This window comes from Cololabis saira, chromosome 8 (assembly GCF_033807715.1).
Source record: "Cololabis saira isolate AMF1-May2022 chromosome 8, fColSai1.1, whole genome shotgun sequence".
Classification (NCBI taxonomy): Eukaryota; Metazoa; Chordata; class Actinopteri; order Beloniformes; family Belonidae; genus Cololabis; species Cololabis saira.
The window spans coordinates 8,035,133-8,054,375 of record NC_084594.1 but is presented as its reverse complement, the minus strand read 5'-3'; the positions used below and the strand labels follow the sequence as shown (position 1 = coordinate 8,054,375).

At 39.2% G+C, this 19,243-nt stretch overlaps 1 protein-coding gene across 1 annotated transcript in view; it reads right to left on the bottom strand.

Annotated features, from left to right (window-relative positions):
• LOC133448278 (coiled-coil domain-containing protein 66-like) overlaps window positions 1-19,243 on the bottom strand; it is a 32,358-nt gene that overhangs the window by 12,060 nt on the left and 1,055 nt on the right. The window contains 10 exon segments of the mRNA XM_061726655.1: window positions 1,973-2,205; window positions 2,295-2,429; window positions 6,116-6,208; window positions 6,475-6,563; window positions 15,320-15,414; window positions 15,638-15,776; window positions 15,863-16,118; window positions 17,109-17,351; window positions 17,479-17,501; window positions 18,102-18,160. Coding sequence (XP_061582639.1) covers window positions 1,973-2,205; window positions 2,295-2,429; window positions 6,116-6,208; window positions 6,475-6,563; window positions 15,320-15,414; window positions 15,638-15,776; window positions 15,863-16,118; window positions 17,109-17,351; window positions 17,479-17,501; window positions 18,102-18,160 — 1,365 coding nt within the window.

Below are 19,243 nucleotides of genomic sequence, written 5' to 3'. Positions count from 1 at the left end.
TCTCTGAAGCCGCAAAAAATGAAAAGTCTTGTATAAGCCTTAGAATGAAGGCAAATGTCGAAAGGCGAAATGTCGAGAAAAAAGTTGAAATGTCGAAAAAAGTCGAAATGTCGAGATTAATGTTAAAGTACAATCTTGAGAAAAAAGTCGAAATGTTAAGAAAAAAGACGAAATGTCGAGAAAAAAGTCAGAATTTCGAGAAAAAAGTTAAAATGTCGAGAAAAAAGTTGAAATGTCGAGATTAATGCTAAAGTACAATCTTGAGAAAAAAGTCGAAATGTTAAGAAAAAAGACGAAATGTCGAGAAAAAAGTCAGAATTTCGAGAAAAAAGTCAAAATCTCGAGAAAAAAGTCAAAATGTTAAGAAAAAAGTCAAAATGTTAAGAAAAAAGTCAAAATGTCAAGATTAAAAAAGGAAAAAGGAAGAAAAAAAAGGATAAAAAAAAAAAAAGAAAAAAAGGAAAAATTATAAAAAAAAGAAAAAGGAAGAAAAAAAAAGAGAAAAAAGAGGAAAAAAAAAGAAAAAAAAGGTCAAACATTTTTGAAAAAGCTCCAGGAACCACTAGTTCGGCGCTAAAGAGCTTGCATGCGGCTCTAGAGCCGCGGGTTGATGACCCCTGATCTAGATAGTCAAAGAAAGGTCCCGAATCCGGTAGAATGAAAAGGGTTTGTCCCTCAGGGCAGAGAAGGCTTCAAACGGGATGACATTTGTCACAGTTAGCAGCTAATCTCAACAGGCAAGTTCTTGTGCCAACGTGTAAAGGGCGCTTAAACATTTTATGAAACTGAAATAATTGTAGACCAAAATTGCTGAATGTGAGGACAACTCCATAGACGATGAGAGTGTGAACCCACACTGGCTTGACATTTAATACAAGCATCGGAAAATTTCGGGTTCATTCTATGCTCGGCCTGAGGGGTGATATAGCATGGGCTCAAATTAATGCCATAAATATTTTGTATCTGTAAATAAACTTTGTACTTGTAAAAAATGCAAACTTTTTTACAAAAGCTACAAACTTTTTTTCAAAAGCTACAAACTTTTTGTAGAGGGGGTATATATATTGTTTTTCGGCACTACCTTGTTCTCTACAGCTGATAAAACATGAATTACTCCTATGTGGGATCAATAAAGTTCTTATTTTTGCCGTCTGAGAAAATTAAATATATTATATTTGGTGCCTAACTGTTTCCCAAGTACATTAGTGCGTGTGTGAATGAATAAATGAGACGTAAAACGTACATTTCTTTGTAGAAAGGCGTTTTATGAAAATAAGTCCATTTACTTGTATTAGTTTGCAGCGCAGTCTTGAACATCCAATATGGCGATGCAAAAGTATGCGATGCAATGTGTTGATTGGCTCTCCAGAAACGCTTTGAAACCCGTGCCAAAGATCGCTGATTGGCTCTTATTATTGGCACGTCAAAACAGTGCCATAATTCTCCGTAATTCGTAGTAAAAAAAGTTTGTAGCTTTTGAAAAAAAGTTTGTAGCTTTGTAAAAAGTTTGTAGCTTTTGTAAAAAAGTTTGTAGCTTTGTATCTACAAGTACAAATGTTTTTTGCAAGTACAAATATTTTTTGCACACGCACAAAATATTTCTACAAGTACAAAGTTTATTTACAGATACAAAATATTTATGGCATTAATTTGAGCCCATAATATAGATCCTATGCAAAATCTTAAATTGTCTTTTCCATATTGAATTGGATGCCTCTGATTTCACACGTTGCATCTAGTGATGAGTGTCAAATAATCAAGTTGCAGGTCAACTCAAAGCCTAAATCACCGTCTCAATCAATCTAACGCCAGACTTTTTGTTTGTTTGTTTGTTTGTTTGTTTTTTTAAAGCCTGGGGTGAACTGGGCTGATTACATCACATGGATGTTCAGCAGGTAAAGATCTTTCTCAGGGGACTGAAGTTTGACCAGCTGCTGTCTGAACTTATGGTTACTCGTCATCACATGTTCACCTGCTTTTGATGGGATATCCGCCGGCTGAATCCACACTGGCTCCAACGATGCTCTCGGCTCCACAGCTGCTGGTGGCGTCCCAGACCAGGGACAGACTGGACCAGGGCTCCAGCTCTCCGGGCTCCGAGCCTGCGAGCTGGACTGGAGGGAGAGCTGACGGAGCTGCAGCCGGGGCCGGGGGCCTCCTCTGCAGCGAGTCCAGGTGTTTGGCCCAGCGCTCGTGGTCCTCCGTCTGCAGGAGAAGCAGCAACGTTATCCGTGGAAATCAAACGACACGTCACCAAACGTGGTTGCGCGGTTTCTCCCGCGTCTGTACTGCACCCGGCTCTGCAGCAGTTTCTCTCGCTTCCGGCGCTCAGCCGTCTCCTCCCTCTGTCGGTCCAGCTCCTCCAGCCAGCGTCTCCGCTGTTCTTCTTTACTCTTGGCAGTCAGAGCCTCCTCCATAGGTGTGACCTCCTGCAGAGGCAACGGAAGTCACAATTATGGCGCTTTTCAGAGGTGTCAAAAGTATTCACATTCATTACTCAGGTAGAAGTATAGATACTAGAGTTTAAAAATACTCCTGTAGAAGTTGAAGTATCAACTCAAGTTTTTTACTCAAGTAAAAGTATAAAAGTACTGGTTTCAAAACTACTTAAAGTATAAAAGTAAAAGTAATGTAAGGGGGAAAAAAGCCATTAAGGACAAAAGCCATTGAAAATGAATGAATCTTAGTATAATGTAAATATATTAAAGAACCATCTATGTGTACTATTGAGCATTAACATGTGTTTCAGAGAGCAGCAGATATGATGACTAGTTGCCTATAAGTATTGTAATGGTGCAAAAAGTCAAACTTCATGTTCATGTTATCATTTATCCTAACCTTTATTGGAATGTACATCCAAGTTTAGTTGCAGGAATCTGAGGGAACGGATGTAAGAACAAAACTGGACAAGAACATCTGAAACAACCACAACCAAATTCACTCTATCCGGATGGAGCAATTTAACTGGATAGTTTTTTTTTTAAAAGGCCGAAATGAAATAGAGTAACGAGGCTGTTTTTAAAATGTAAGGAGTAAAAAGTACAGATAATTGCGTGAAAATGTAAGGAGTAAAAGTAAAAAGTCGGCTGAAAAATAATTACTCCAGTGAAGTATAGATAACCAAAATTTTTACTTAAGTAAGGTAACAAAGTATTTGTACTTCGTTACTTGACACCTCTGGTTGCCATTGCCTGTCGGATAAAATGAAGAAGCCGCAAGTCGCTCTTGTGCTGATTCCCGCTTCCTGATTCAAACGTCTGATGGCCCCCCGACCAATCAGTGGCGTGTATTGTGATAACATCAGATCCAGGGCCGACTCAGCCGCTTAGAGCCTCTGCAGAATAGATACAGAAAAAGTATCTACTCGGCACGCCTCCACCCGTAGTGTAAAAGCGCAAAACCAGGGTGTGGCGAGTCGAGTCGCGCTGAGTAGGTACTAGTGTAAAATAAGATTTCACTGGGATGTTTTTCTCACTGACTACGTTTACATGCAGTCAAAATTCGGTTATTGCTAATATTCTGGTTACTGAAACATTCGGAATATTCCGCTTACATGCGTGAGCAAACAGGGTTATCCCTGTATACATGGTAATTAATCATTTGGGATATCTGGATCAAACCAGCGACGCGCGTGATGAGAACGTGATGACGCAATTACCGTCATTTCCGCTTCTTCTTCCTGTATCTAAATTCAAAACAAATGCCGCTTCGCGCAACTTTTCGCTCACCTTCTTGTAAATCTGGCTATCCCCGTACTTTCTACCGTCTACAAATGCAGAAACGTTCATATCCTTCATTACATTTATGAAGTGATTAGTCTCCTCCTGGTCTTGTGTTTCTCTGTGTTTATAAGAACTTCCTGGACTCAAAAGACCAGGATTCCTTGTGAACAGAACATGCGCAGAAAACAAATTCATGTTCCATTTGATGGGGAAATCCCGTTGGCGTTTACATGACCCAATATTCGGGTTTTAAAAGGAGTAACCCAGGGGTCATATTCGGGTTTTTAAAAACCGGAATATGAGCAAATTCGGGTTATTGGTGTTTACATGGCCGTGCAAATTCGGGTTATTGCCAATATTCAGGTTTTAAAAAGGTTATTGAGTGCATGGAAACGCAGTCACTGTCTTCCATCACATTTGAGTTTAGCGAGACCTGTGAGGACGAGGTCCAGAGCTGTGGTTCCCGCCCCCCCTTCCCTCCATTCTTCACTTAATTATAGCTGGTCACCCATTTTCCATTTCCAACTGGGCCAAATGTTTAAAAAGGATGACAGATCTGGGCCGCCGGCGGATCCATTAACTCCGGAGCCGTGTTCAGGATGTGGTTTGATTGATGTCCCTCTCTGAAAAAAACTAAATTAGTAAATATCCCTTTGAATAGAAACTGTTAAACCCTTTTTTTTCCCCCTTTCATAGGCCGTCAAACCTTTTTCAGTCTTAATGAAATGTCTGTGACATGTTTGAGTCTAGAAACTGCGGAGAAACTTCTTCAGAAGTGTCATAGCTGCTGTTTTAAGGAGGTGGAGTTTGAAACTTAACTCCAGCCGGCGTTTTGGTACCGCGTGCCTCTTTTACGTTGACGTGACAGCTTGTTCAACAGATTGTTTAACTGTCATTAAGTCCTGGTTGGCTGCAAACTGTCAGCAATTAAACCCAAGTAAACTGAGACTATTATTTGGGTCCTGACGGTTACATCCCAGCGATAAAACAGAGACGTTTGTAAACTCTGGTTTCTGTAACCTCGGGGTCGGACGCTCATGTTCAGCAGCTGACTCGCTCACGTTGGAAATTCAAGACATGTTGTGTCTGAGCCAGAAATGGAAATGATTATTCATACTTTTATCTCCCCACGGCTGGATTACTGCAGTTCTCTTTTTACTTGTCTGAACAAAAGATCCCTGTTGGAAATGCAGCTGCACAACTTTTATCCAACTCCAGGAAGAGAGAGTATATCACTCTGGTGATGCCTCGTTTTTTTTTATGTTGTTTTTTAAATCTATTGTTATGTTTTTATTGTAAAGCATTTTGTGACTGTTGTCTCTATAAATAAATGATACTCACTTATCTAACAATTTAGGAAACACGACATATCGTACATAACTTCAGGTGCTTATCAATAATATATTTGACCGATGGCAGACAAATGGGATCATTACTTTTCAACATTTCTTTATGAAAAGGGGATTATCCCATTTACGCGAGGGAAAGGATTCGATTTGAAAGAAAAAAATAAAAAATAAAAAAATATTTATTTATTTTATTTTTTCATCATTACATTACAACTTTTGGTACTTTTTTGTTTATGCCCAAAAAAGGAATATTTTGTTGGACACGAGAATAACTGGTGCCATGTTTTTGCCTTTAAATATGTTTAAAGGTATGAAAACATTCAAGTTTTCAGTTATAATTGCATAAATTGTCTATATTTCTTTGCTTTATATACTGTCTTGGGGTTACATTTGCATAAATGTTAAAAACCAAATTCTCATAAATGGGAAAAAATAAAAGCGTTTTCATTCGTCTCCGTTTGCTGCCCCGGATCTGTTTGATAATTCTGACCCACACGATGTTTCTGAAAGCAGTTCTATCAGCATTCTGGGAGCTGATTGGTCCTTACAGCATCATTAGCTGCCAATACTTGCTGTTGAATCTCAATATAATACTAGTATTAATATTTTGCATAACTACAGTCATATAATTCATGCAACAGCTCAAAAAACAGTTTTATTAACAGTAACCCAAATCAATATTGGATCGAATCAAAGCGTGATAATCAATTCTGAATCTTAAGAATCGGAATCGAATCGATTCTTGATATTTGAATCAATCCCCAGCCCTAATATATATATATATATATATATATATATATATATATATATATATATATATATATATATATATATATATATATATATATATATATATATATATTATATATATATGCAGGATATATATATATATATATATATATATATATATATATATAAAAATATATATATATATGCAATATGGTTATTTCATAGATTTTTATCTTCAGCATCTGTGGATTTAAACCAAATTAAAGAAGAGGAAGAGTTTCTTGGTGTGACTTGTTGTGATCAGGTGGACATTACCCCGAGTCTGAGGCTGGATCTGATGGCTGCAGGCTGCTCTCTGTGGCTCACGGAGCTCTGACACGATAACACGCTCTCTGCTTTCTCGCCACCCTGAAACACATGCATTTAAATAAATACATTAAAAAAGGAAGACGCTGAATCCCAGTCGGCTTCGGGGCCAGTTTGCCCTTGGTGAGACGTCTAGGCTCGACTGTTCACTTCAGTATCATGGTTATGAAGAAAGAAAAGGAAAAAATATCCGGGGATGTTTCTCTCTTAATCACGTGACCAGATGACAGCAGCAGATACTTTAAGTTTAGACAATTCTCAGAGAGAGAACAAAACCTCGAGGTGAACGTGAGAAGATGAGGTTGTACCTGTAGTCTGTCAGGGAGCGAGCACTGATGATGATGATGATGATGATGATGCTGCTGCTGCTGTTGATGCTTTTGCGCCACCTGCTCGTCTAGAAACAGACAAACACAAGAAAAAAACTCATCATTCACTTTCACAGAATCCTCATTGTTTAGACGTTTGCTTTGTGACATGGTAGAAAAATGGGTCACGACTCAAAAATGTTACTGTACTAATAAAAAAACATTAAAAGCACCCACTTTGGTTATTAACCTGGTGAAGCTGAAGGTTCAAAACATGAAAGTGTTCAGGCCTCTGAACTTCCCATTAGTCATGAACAGCTGCCGCTGCTGGACTCTACGGTACGTGAATAATTGATTCACCGCAGCGATGAAGACGTGGCTGAGAATCAATCTGAGTCAGACACTTATTGACTCATTGTTTCCAAGTTTTTTTTTTAAAACATACGCACTTATTGAATTCAGGATCAAAGCCCAAAGTGTCACCATTATCTTGTAGAAATAGCTCTTGATGGTGGGAGTAACTGAGGAACATTTTTGACACAAACAGCAAACTACTCAAACACTCTGTCTGCGATGCTTTTGATCTGTTTACGTTAGAGACGTCTGAGAGGGCGATGTCCTGCAAAGAAGCTACAGCTGTAAATTTCACCACGTGAGCAAAAAAAAAAGCCTAAAACAAAGATACCGGTAATTACAGGACTGTCTCAGAAAATTAGAATATTGTGATTTTCTGTTTTGCAATTAAAAAAACAAAAATGTCATACATTCTGGATTCATTACAAATCAACTGAAATATTGCAAGCCTTTTATTATTTTAATATTGCTGATTATGGCTTACAGTTTAAGATTAAGATTCCCAGAATATTCTAATTTTTTGAGATAGGATATTTGAGTTTTCTTAAACTGTAAGCCATGATCAGCAATATTAAAATAATAAAAGGCTTGCAATATTTCAGTTGATTTGTAATGAATCCAGAATGTATGACATTTTTGTTTTTGTAATTGCATTACAGAAAATCACAATATTCTAATTTTCTGAGACAGTCCTGTATGTTTAGAGGAGTGAAAGAGGAACATTGAAACATGTTCATGTTCTGAAGTTAATTTCTGCTAAACGAACGAGCAGGAAGTGGATGAAATAACGAGGAGGGAGGAGCATGCGTTAGAATTCTACTAATGAAAAGCTGGACAGTTGAAACTTGAACAAAACTGGGATTTCTAACAAGACAATGAACCCAAACAGCCACACAGAGCTGGCTGCAGAGTGAATACAACACATCCAACTTTCTAAGAGACTAGATGATAAACTTGACCTTAAAAAAAACAATCCAAAACAAGTTAGAGCTTGTGCACACTGCACAGTTAGTAAGTTAGTAACAAAAAGCTGATTCTGCAGTAAAAAGTGGATCATGGTGCATGTGGACATGAAGGGATAAAGATCTCTTGTAACACTCTCCAAGTGAACAAATTAAGGAATCTGGCCTCCCACCAGCAGGTAGAGCTGGACCGCTGCGCCTTTTCTAAACACAAATATATTGTTACCGGTAACTGTAGAAACAGTACGTCTGGTACACTGCGGCTATTAAACAACACTCACGCTGGGGGTTCAAGCTATGATTGCTGTTCCTGAAAGGTCCAAACTGTGCCAAGAAAAAAATTGAGCACATTGTTCTGCCTGACAGATCCTCTACATACAGCTTTATACAAGAATAACCTTGACTAGACCAAGTCACATATTCCCAGACTTCAGCGGTCACGCTTGCAGAAACCAAGCTTTGCCTCTCTGTTAGTTTTAACCAACCTGTCCATCCTGCCTCGGCTTCTCATCAACAAGGGCCCGGTTTCCCAGATCAGTTAAGTAGTTCTTAACAGCGAAAGACTTCTTTCAAACCTTCTTAAAGAGCCTGTGAAAGAAGTCTTTCGCTGTTAAGAACTACTTAACTGATCTGGGAAACCGGGCCAAGATCTTTTTGTCTTCAGCTAGTTGAACATTTTTGTTTATTATCACTGCTCGGAGAATACTCTTGTAAAAAACCACCACTGTCACCAACAGATAGTTGCATTAACAAATGACAATACAGGAACTATTTCTCAGTCAGTAAGGTTTGTGTTTAGGTTGCAATATATATTAATTTTGTTTTTGCTAGTTTATCAAAGTTAAAAAAAAAAAAAGGTAAAAGATTGTAGTTTGCAAACTTTGCTGCATTTAAGGATACTTCAGTTGTCTTGGTAAACACACCACTGATGCATTACAAATCAATGTTCTCACTCAGCTCCATCCGTTCTTCCAATGTTAAACGTTCACTTCACTTTATTAATGTGTCCCTTGAAGGGCGATTAGGTTGATTGATTAGATTAGATTAGGTTTGCAGCAGATATAAACATTCAGCACACATTCATCATACAGCTACTGTAGGAGCTATTTGTCACTTTTGTATTATTTAATTCATTTATTATTTAGTTAGTTTTTGTGGTTTAGTTTTGGGAATACACTTTTAATTTGTTTATGATATTTAGTATTGATTAAGTTTATTTTGTTACTTAACCATGTTTTATTTTGAAAGTACTGGGTAGCTGGAGCGCACCAGGTGAGATTATATATATGGGTTGGCAGACACAGGTGAGGCAGGCACCTGGGAGGGCAGATGGTTTTTTATCAGGGCAAGAGAGGCGTCAAAGATGCTCGTTTGTTTGCCAGGAAAATAAACCATTGGAAACTATATTTTTTGCCTGGACAATGGACTTTCTGTATCCTGCGTAAATCCACTCCCTAGGTGTCTCAGTGGCCGTTTGATTATTATAGTTTGATACTTTGAGTTGAATATTTTGATTTATTTATATATTTTGTTATAATTCACCTGGAGGACAAATAGCCACTACATCAAGTAAAAAACCCACCCTAAAGTGAGGATTTGGCGGATGGAATCTCTGGAACCTTGGATATTGGATTGATGATCTATGAAAGAGGATTATTGGGCTGGAAAACGCTTTTCGTTTGGAGAGTCAATGGCCGACGGACGTCTCACGAAACTACTCAAACAGCATCGGTGAGCAAAGGAATACAAACAGGCTGTATTGGAAAACGGCTTCACTATTGGAGTGTTTGGATTGTCGTTTCTTTGCACTGGATGTTTATTGGGAGCTTTGGAAGTTTGGACGACCCGCGTGTGCTGCGCAACACTACTATCGCATGGTAAGCCACGCCTCTTTTCATTCATAAAGCTCTGATGCGGAGCCGCGTTCCATAAAAGATATCCTTGTGTGAGTACTGCAAGCCAAAGTGTGGAAATTCAAGGATTGAACAGGATTTGATGTGAAAAATGTCAGAGGCTGCAGCTAAAGAAAATGACTCTGCGTCTGTGCTCTCAAAAAGGAGTGTCAAGTTTACCTTAAAGGGTCTGACATTTTATTTAAAGACATGCCAAGAAAAAAGGTCTTTGAAATGCAAGCAGGTTAAAAGGAGCACGGATAAAATGTGTGATTTCATGGTATCCATTGATAATGTGAAGTCGGTGCAAGCCCAGCTGAGTAAATGCATTACATGCTTTGAGGAAGCTAAAGATATGCATGAAGCCATTCTGAATCTGAATTTGCCAGAGGATGAAGTTGAACGGCAAAATACATATTTTCATGCAAAAGGTTTTGAGTTTTCAAATTTCATTGAGAAAGTAAAATGTTGGTTATCTGATGCTGGTTATCCATATGTGCAATCAAATGATGCTGCAGAACCTTCTGGTAACTCGAGTGTGGCTTCTGATGAGATTAATCCCGAAGACAGTGTTTCAAATGTTTCATGTCAAGAGGAAAAGCGTTCCAGAGCGCATTCAAAGTCATCTAAGGCATCATCTACAACATCATCTGCAAGAATAACTGCAGAAGCCGACAAAGCAGCACTTATGGAGCGTATGGCTGCATTAGAAAGGAAACACGCGTTGGAAGCCAAAGAGGAAGAACTCAGAAAGGAGAAGGAGCTGTTCACTTTGGAAACTGAACTTGCTGCTGCTAATGCAAAGCTGAATGTGTTGGAAATCAATTCAAAATGTGGCTCTAAAGGATCGGACGCACTGAATTCATATTACGACAGGAACTGGACTGGTGCTCGAGGAACACGTCCGCTGAATCTTCACGCGGATGATTTTGTTCCACAAAAGGATGCTGCAAATAACAGTCAAAGTAAAGCTCCCATAGCTCGGGCTGTCACTGTCAGACCTGTAGATGCAACAACAACGCAAACTGACGTCAGGCCATCACTCACAACCAACACCCAAGTGAATGTCAGGCCTGGACCAGCAGCAACGACACAAGACACTGGCCCAGTAATAAGTCAAACTCAAACAACACAAATGTTTCCAAACACCTTGAATCTACCCCACAACAATAACCCCTGCAATGCTATTATGGACATTATGCAAAGGCAAAATGATATCACTGCATTGTTGGTTCAGCAAAATCTAACATCTGCATTGCCTGTGAGAAATATTCCTGTGTTTGATGGTGACCCTCTTCAATTTAATTCCTTCATGAGATCCTTTGAAAACTGTGTAGAAGGAAAAACTAACAATGCCAGTGATTGCTTGTCATTTTTGGAACAGTACACCAGGGGACCACCAAGAGACCTTATCAGGAGCTGTCAGCATTTGCCCCCAAGCGTGGGTTATCAGAGGGCCAAATTCCTGCTGATGGAGCATTTTGGCAATGAACATAAAATCGCTTCTGCTTACATGGAAAAAATTCTGAATTGGCCCCCCATTAAAACAGAGGATGTACCAGCACTGCAATCTTTTTCCCTGTTTCTTCGAGGTTGCTCCAACTTAACACAGCAGATAATGTACATGAAGGAGTTGGATATGCCCTCCAATCTCATAATCATTGTGATGAAGCTTCCTTACAAGCTACGGGAGAAGTGGAGGAGCATTGCATGTGATCTGCAGGAGCAAAATGAATGTAGAGTAATGTTCACTGACCTCGTGACATTTGTGGAAAAACAAGTCAAAATCCTCTCTGACCCATTTTTTGGTAATATTCAAGATCTGTCACCTGTCAGCCACAGCAAAGCCCCCAATGCCAGTCACACAAAGCAAAGGAGAAATGGAAGCGCTTTTGCCACCAGTGTCTGCGCAGTAAAGGAAAACAACAAGATCGACATGGACAGTAACATCAAGTCTTCCTCTGCCCAAAACTATAGCAAATGTTGTCTATTTTGCAAACTTAACAGTCACTCTCTGGATAAATGCTCACAGTTCAAGTTAAAGATGCATCGGGACAAGATAAGTTTCATACAGGAAAATGGAATTTGTTTTGGTTGCCTGAGAGTTGGTCACAGAAGCAAAGACTGCAGGAGTCGTTTGGTCTGTATCGTGTGTAACCAGAAGCATCCATCAGTCCTTCACATTCAGGAAAAGGATAAAGGTACATCCTTAAAGGACGCACAAGCTGTGAGCTCTCCACCAAGTGTTTCACATGGATCTTCTCAGACATGTGGAGCTATAGGGGCCGGTGATGAGGATGATGCTGTCTTCTCCATTGTTGCAGTAAAGGTGAAATGTCAGATGAGCAATGAGGTTGTGCAAACCTATGCTTTTTTGGATCCTGGGAGTTCAGGTACATTTTGCACTGTCAGTCTGGCAAGGAGACTGGGCCTGAGAGGCAAACCAGCCAACATTTTACTGAGAACCATGGCGCAGAAGAAAATTGTGAGCACCACTGTGTTGTCTGGTGTGGAAGTGTCTGGCATGGATGTGGATGATTTTATCGAGTTACCGAATGTTATGACTCAAGAGACTATGCCAGTGTCAAGACTGAACATTCCACAGCAAGAAGATATTGCGAAATGGTCTTATCTGAGGAACATAAAACTTCACCATCTGGATGCAGAGGTGGATCTGCTCATTGGGACAGACGCTCCCAAAGTGATGGAACCCTGGGAGCTGATTAACAGCCAGAGTGAAGGACCATACGCAGTCAGAACCAGAGTTGGCTGGGTAATTAATGGACCACTACGCAGTGGAAAAAGCAGTGGAGTCAAGATGGGCTGTTCCGTCGTCACGACGAATCGTATCTCTGTGGAACATCTGGAAGAGATGCTCATCAGTCACCATGATTTCAGTGAAAAGACATCAGTGGAACGAGAAGATGATCCTGCGTTACCAAACAATCGCTGTGTGGCAAAGCAGCGGCTTCAAGGCCTGAAGAGGAAAATTGAGAAAGATGTCAAGTACAAGGAGGAGTACACTTCATTTCTTAGTGACATGTTGGAGCAAGGTTATGCTGAGTTGGTACCCACGGAACAGTTGGAACAAGATGATGGAAAAGTGTGCTACATTCCCCATCACAGAGTACATCACCCTACCAAAGGAAAGTTGAGAGTTGTATTTGACTGTGGGGCCATGTATAAAGGAACTTCACTGAACCAGCATCTGTTGCAGGGACCAGACTTAACCAACTCTCTGACGGATGTTGGTCAGTGGAAGTATGTGAGCACAAAGATCAATCCTGCAGATGAAGAATCACGTGGATTGACTGCTGACGACCTTCTTACGAATGGAAGATGGATTAAAGGCCCGGAGTTCCTCCGTTTGTCAGCGAGTGAGTGGCCTGTGCCTGATTTTGAGCCAGCTTCGATTCCTGCTGACGACCCAGAGGATCCTGGATGATGGGCCGAGTTCTGAGTACCAAGTCTGAAGGGCAAAGGATTGGTCCGTTCTGTGTGCCTTCAAACTAAGACCAGTGTTTTGGAGCGGCCTGTAACGAAGATCTGCCTGCTCCTGGAGGCCACGGCTTAGGATCATGGACATTATTCTCTCTTTCTACCTTACTTATCTATCCTCTGTCTGGTTGTTTCGTTTACAGTATTCCAGAAGAAGACGGAAGAATCACCTCCCGTTAGAGTTAGGGAGAGATAAAGAAAATAGCTCCTTTTAGAAATGAATGTAATTGTGAGTTTACACTTTCCACAATTAGGGGCCGGAGTGTAGGAGCTATTTGTCACTTTTGTATTATTTAATTCATTTATTATTTAGTTAGTTTTTGTGGTTTAGTTTTGGGAATACACTTTTAATTTGTTTATGATATTTAGTATTGATTAAGTTTATTTTGTTACTTAACCATGTTTTATTTTGAAAGTACTGGGTAGCTGGAGCGCACCAGGTGAGATTATATATATGGGTTGGCAGACACAGGTGAGGCAGGCACCTGGGAGGGCAGATGGTTTTTTATCAGGGCAAGAGAGGCGTCAAAGATGCTCGTTTGTTTGCCAGGAAAATAAACCATTGGAAACTATATTTTTTGCCTGGACAATGGACTTTCTGTATCCTGCGTAAATCCACTCCCTAGGTGTCTCAGTGGCCGTTTGATTATTATAGTTTGATACTTTGAGTTGAATATTTTGATTTATTTATATATTTTGTTATAATTCACCTGGAGGACAAATAGCCACTACAGCTACGTTCAGACATAAAAACATACATGATGCGAGCAGAGAAAAACTACATCAGATGCACCAAGCTCACAGTCCACAGAACACAAGAAGGGAGAAACAATAAAAATGAAGACTACCGATCAGCATAAATACTTTTGAATACATTTCAACAACTCAGGTGGACCAGGTTCTAAACCAAAGTGCCACAATTACCTCCTCTTCTCTGCAGCGTTCAAAGCCTTAATGGAGAGAGGCACAAAGGAAAATTTGTATCTTCAGCAGATCTTCTACTCTAAATCGATGAATATGAGGTATGTATTAGTGATGCACCGAAATGAAAATGTGTGGCCGAAATCGAAACCGAAAATAATAATAAACACTTGGCCGAATACCGAACAATGCCGAACATGGTTCTTCGCAGTTTTTCATTTATTTTGCCAATTTTTTCACCATTGCATAAATCAAATAAATTTGATTTAGGCATGCTTTTCAAAGAAAAAAATCTTTTACAAAATTACAAGGTAGAAAATATTTATTGAACATAAAAATAGATTGATTTATGTTGTTTGGTTCCACCTCCTGGTGAATGTTAGGTAAAATTCTTATGTATACGATTTATGTTTGTGGTGCGAAACCGTACGGGTGCGTCTATTTCCTTATATTACAACGCCGTTATTAATTGTTCGGTTTTTTTCCCCACTTATTCCACCGAACACCGAAAGTGTTTTTTTGCCATTTTCGGCCGAACAATTTCGGTTACCAAACAATCGGTGCATCACTAGTATGTATTAATGCATGGATATATGTTTGTATGGATGGATGGATCAGATGGACCAGTAAGAACAAATCAAACCAAATCAACAGATCGACACATGTTCAGTACTGTATGTTCAGGTTATTTGCAAATACTTCAAGTTAATAACAGTATGAAAATAAACTAAACTCTACAAAGCTAATCAAGTGCAACAGACAGCTGTGTTTTTACTAATATAACTGATAAAATATGGACGAGAGAAAACTTTAAATGGACGTATGGTTGGGAAAAAAAGATTACTTTCAGAGCTCGAAAGCAGATATATTTTGATTTATGACTTGAATACCAAATCAATCACTCACTTGGTTTTAAGGAGCCCAAGTTTGAAATGACGTCATTTAATGAGCTGCTCAGATTTGAGAGGGTTTATGACATGACAGACCCGGATCAGCGCACAAAGTATTCTCCAATCTCCTCACTCCGGCAGGGAGGAGTGTTGTGACACCAACACCCCTCCCTGCCAAAAGCTGATGAACAGAGCTGTTAAAACAAACCAGGCCTTGGTATTTTCACTAAAAAGGGTCACAGACATTTCATCAAGACCTCATTAAAAAATAAAAGACACCATAAAATGTCCCTTTAGTGGTTGTGTGTGTGTCTTTGTCTGTCGGTACCTAGTTCTTTCTTCCACTGAGCCTTCCTGGCGGTGATGGCCGCCCTGCTGTCCGGCTGTCGCTCCTCCAGCCAGCTGAACAAACATCCAGACAACCTGAAAAACAGCAGAAACTTTCAGCTACAAAATGCTACAAAACTGCTGGCACATCTACACCGGAGAATTAGGTGGCTTTTGTCTCTATATAACCCCAACAAAAGGGAGACGAGTGAAAGTATAAGAAGGAACTCGCTAGAGTACTCCAGATTCATGCAGAATCATTTAAAGTATGATTTTAACGTCTCCTCGATGTGATTTAATCTTGTACAAATGCTTTTACCTGCTGTCTTTTTCTGCTGAGCTTCTAGTTGTAACAGCTTCTCGTCCTTCTCCGTTTTTCATTCCCTCATCTCCTTTTCCATCTTCCTCCTTTTCTTCTCCATTCACAGAACAGATGTTGTTATGGTCTGTTTGATTTCCTAACAAAGAAAATGATTTTAATTCTACAAATTCCAGCTGTAATACCCGTGTATACTCAGGCCTTGTCGGACTGAGTTAACCGTACCTCCACCTTGTGGTCCCTGGTCCTCGGCTGGGTGTAGAACATTGCTGGAGGTCTGGACGGAGCTGAGGATCTGCTGCAGCTGGTCACCGGTTAGACAAACAACTCTCTCCTTCACTTCTCTGTCGCCGCTGGACGGCTCGTCCTTTAACGCCGTCTTTGCACCTCCTCGAGTCCCAGACTTCAGAGGCTGTCCTGCTCTCCCGTTGACTCTTAGGGGTCCAAGAGTCGTGCAGAGTTTGTGTTTGTTTGACTTCACCTTGGGTGCGCAGACGCAAAGTTCAATCAACGGTGAATCTAATTAACAGGATGCATCAATAACCTTTATCTGCAGCAGCTCTCTCGTAACAATGCCTTGTTTTGGTTTCTATTTGTTTTTTTATTTAATTTCTTGCCTTTATCTTTCCTCAACTTTCATTACTTTCTTAATCTAAGCAGTTTTAGTTTCTTTTTTTCATTTTTTATCTGTCATACTTATCATTTATATTTATCTTTTATTTAGTCTGAGTTCATGTTGTCCGAATTTCCCCTCTAGGGATCAATAAAGGACTATCTTATCTTATTTTTATCTTATCTAGTTTGGAAACCACTTTTGTCTTTCACAAATCGAACTGGCTCATTTACAAAACTTTCATAACCCTCAATCTGATATTAATGCTCATTTCACTCTTTTATTGGCCAGAAGTGAGAGAAAACATATTTTCTCTCCATGTCTCAAGTTTGTATTATTTTGTAATAAAAGACTAATCATCAGACTAATATTTAAAATATAAGCAACTGCAAAAACTAAAAAATCTTACCAGGAATATTTGTCTTATTTCTAGTTCAAATGTCTCATTTTTAGTCAAAAAATCTCATTACACTTAAAACAAGAGTCATTACCAGAAAAATAACTTGCTATTTGACAATTTCCACCTATTTCAAGTAAATTTTCACTTGAAATAAGTAGAAAAATCTGCCAGTGGGACAAGATTTATCTTCTCATTACAAGCAAAAAAATATTGTTCCACTGGCAGATTTTTCTACTTATTTTAAGTGAAAATCTACTTGAAACAGGTGAAAATTGTTGTTTTTTCCAATGATGAGTCTTGTTTTAAATGTAATGAGATTTTTTGACTAAAAATTAGACATTTTAATTAGAAATAAGACAAATATTCTTGTTAAGATTTTGAGTTTTTGCAGTGATACTTTTCATGATTGCTGTAAAATTCTGGTGGCACTGATTTCTACAGAATAATCCAAGCTTTACCTTGGCCACAGCTTTGACACTGCCTTCCTGGAGGCTCTTGGATGGAGCCAGGACGGTGCTCCTCTCTTCAGTGGCGGTCGTGATGGAGGTAGAGGAGGGAGCAGCTCCTCCTGTCTTCAGCTTGGCCTCCCTGTGCTTCCCCGCCAGCTGCTGGAGCGGACGCTCCACTCCCCGAACATCGTCCAGACAGGACGGCTGCCTGGAGCCGAGGACGTTAGCTGCTCTGGACCTGACGGACGGCTGCTGGAAACACAACACAACATCAGGTCAGATCAAACACCAGGATGCTTCCTCCTGTCCGCGTGAGAGACATCGGCCCTTTCTGTGAATGTCAAAGTTGTTCTGGACGAGCCATAAACATGATCCCTACCTTTGGTTGATTTCTCTCTTTGCCTGCAGAAAAAGAAAAATTGAACAATGAACAAAAATGACTTTTACACTGCGAAAAAACACTTATCAAAATTAAATCAATAACTCTATTTTATTTTTATTCATGCCTGAATAAATGTTTCCTCATCAATTTATGTGAATTATATGAAAGTTGATTAAACAAACTATATTTACCTTCAAGACTGACAGCATATCAAAGTAAAAACCTAAAGTCCTCTCATTCAACAATAATAACCAATTTCTTTATCAATTTTATTTGTATATTTTACTTTTTTCTATTTTATGACACTGTAACCATATAAATAATAAATAGAAAATTAATTTTAAGTGTTCATTGTAAACTGAAATTAAAGAGACCACCAAATTTTTTCTTTAACAAATTCTTCATGGTAATTTTAATATCATTATGGATACCAAAGGTCATAATTCATTTCCTTTATTAGTGTTTTTTTTCTTCAAATTATTTGATTACACCAGCGGTGCCCAGGCCTCGGGAACTTGATGATGCATCTGGTATTTTAATGTTAAATCTAGGAACTAGTGAAAAGAGCAAACAGCAACATCCAACTGCAAAATAAAAAGTATAAAAGCTGAAAATCTCACCGTGACTGAGTAAGATCAATCTGGGTTTTCCATTCTCAAGTTCAAACAGTAGGCCATCCCTGTTCAGACACAAAACAGAGCAGAAACAAGACCTTATTGTAATATATGGTCTTTGAATAATATTTGCATATCATTGTGTGATTAATTAAGCATCAGGTCCATTTCAATTATGATATACAGTGTAATTTGGCTACTATAAATTATAAATAATGCAAGTGCAAGTCAATAATTGTGTGCATATTTTATATTTAAAATTCATGTTTCATCTCCAAATTAAGTCCAATTTAAATCAGTAGCCTTTACTATTCATGACTTTTCTGAGGTGGAGGGGGATGTTGGAGCTGGTTATTCTGCTAGAGGACTTTGGGACTAGTTAGTAGTCGTGTCAATCCTTAAAATCACTGGAGTCAATCCTCCAATAGTGTAGAAATATCGGTAGTGCAGTCGCCACACATATCTGATCTCAGCTGATGGATGGAAACATTTCTAGTGAGTTCAACATTATCATCCACTTCTCTGTGTTATTGTGCTGCAGTTGAAAACAAGCTCATATGGAAACTAGCTGAACCAGGATGGAGCTGATGTTCAACAATCACACAGGATCAGGAAATAACCAGGTTATTGTTTTGGTCTCAGTCTTGGGCTGAACTAGACTTGGTCTTGGTACTCTCTGGTCTTGGTACTTGGTACTGATACTTGCTTCAGTGGCAGGCTGACCCCACCACGATGGAAAACTGAACGCCACAGAAAGTCGTTCCTTCGAGCTGCCATCAAGCTCTATAATGTGCAATAATTGTCCTATGTGCATTACTCCAGCACTTTATTCTTAGCACTTTAGTACCCCAGTATTTTAATTTTAAATCTAATTTTAATTCTAAGTTATCTGTTTTTTTTTTATTGGATCTGTTTTTATCTTGGTGTTGAATGCATGCATGAAAAACGCACTGATGCTGCTGCTGTGACACTTTAATTTCCTGCAAAGGATTAATAAAGTATCTTATATACTCTTATCTATCTCACCAAGATAAAAACAGATTCTCTCTGGTCTTGGTAGTGTCTTGGTCTTGGTTCTCTCTGGTCTTGGTTCTCTCTGGTCCTGGTTCTCTCTGGTCTTGATATTTTCTAGTCCTGGTTCTCTCTGG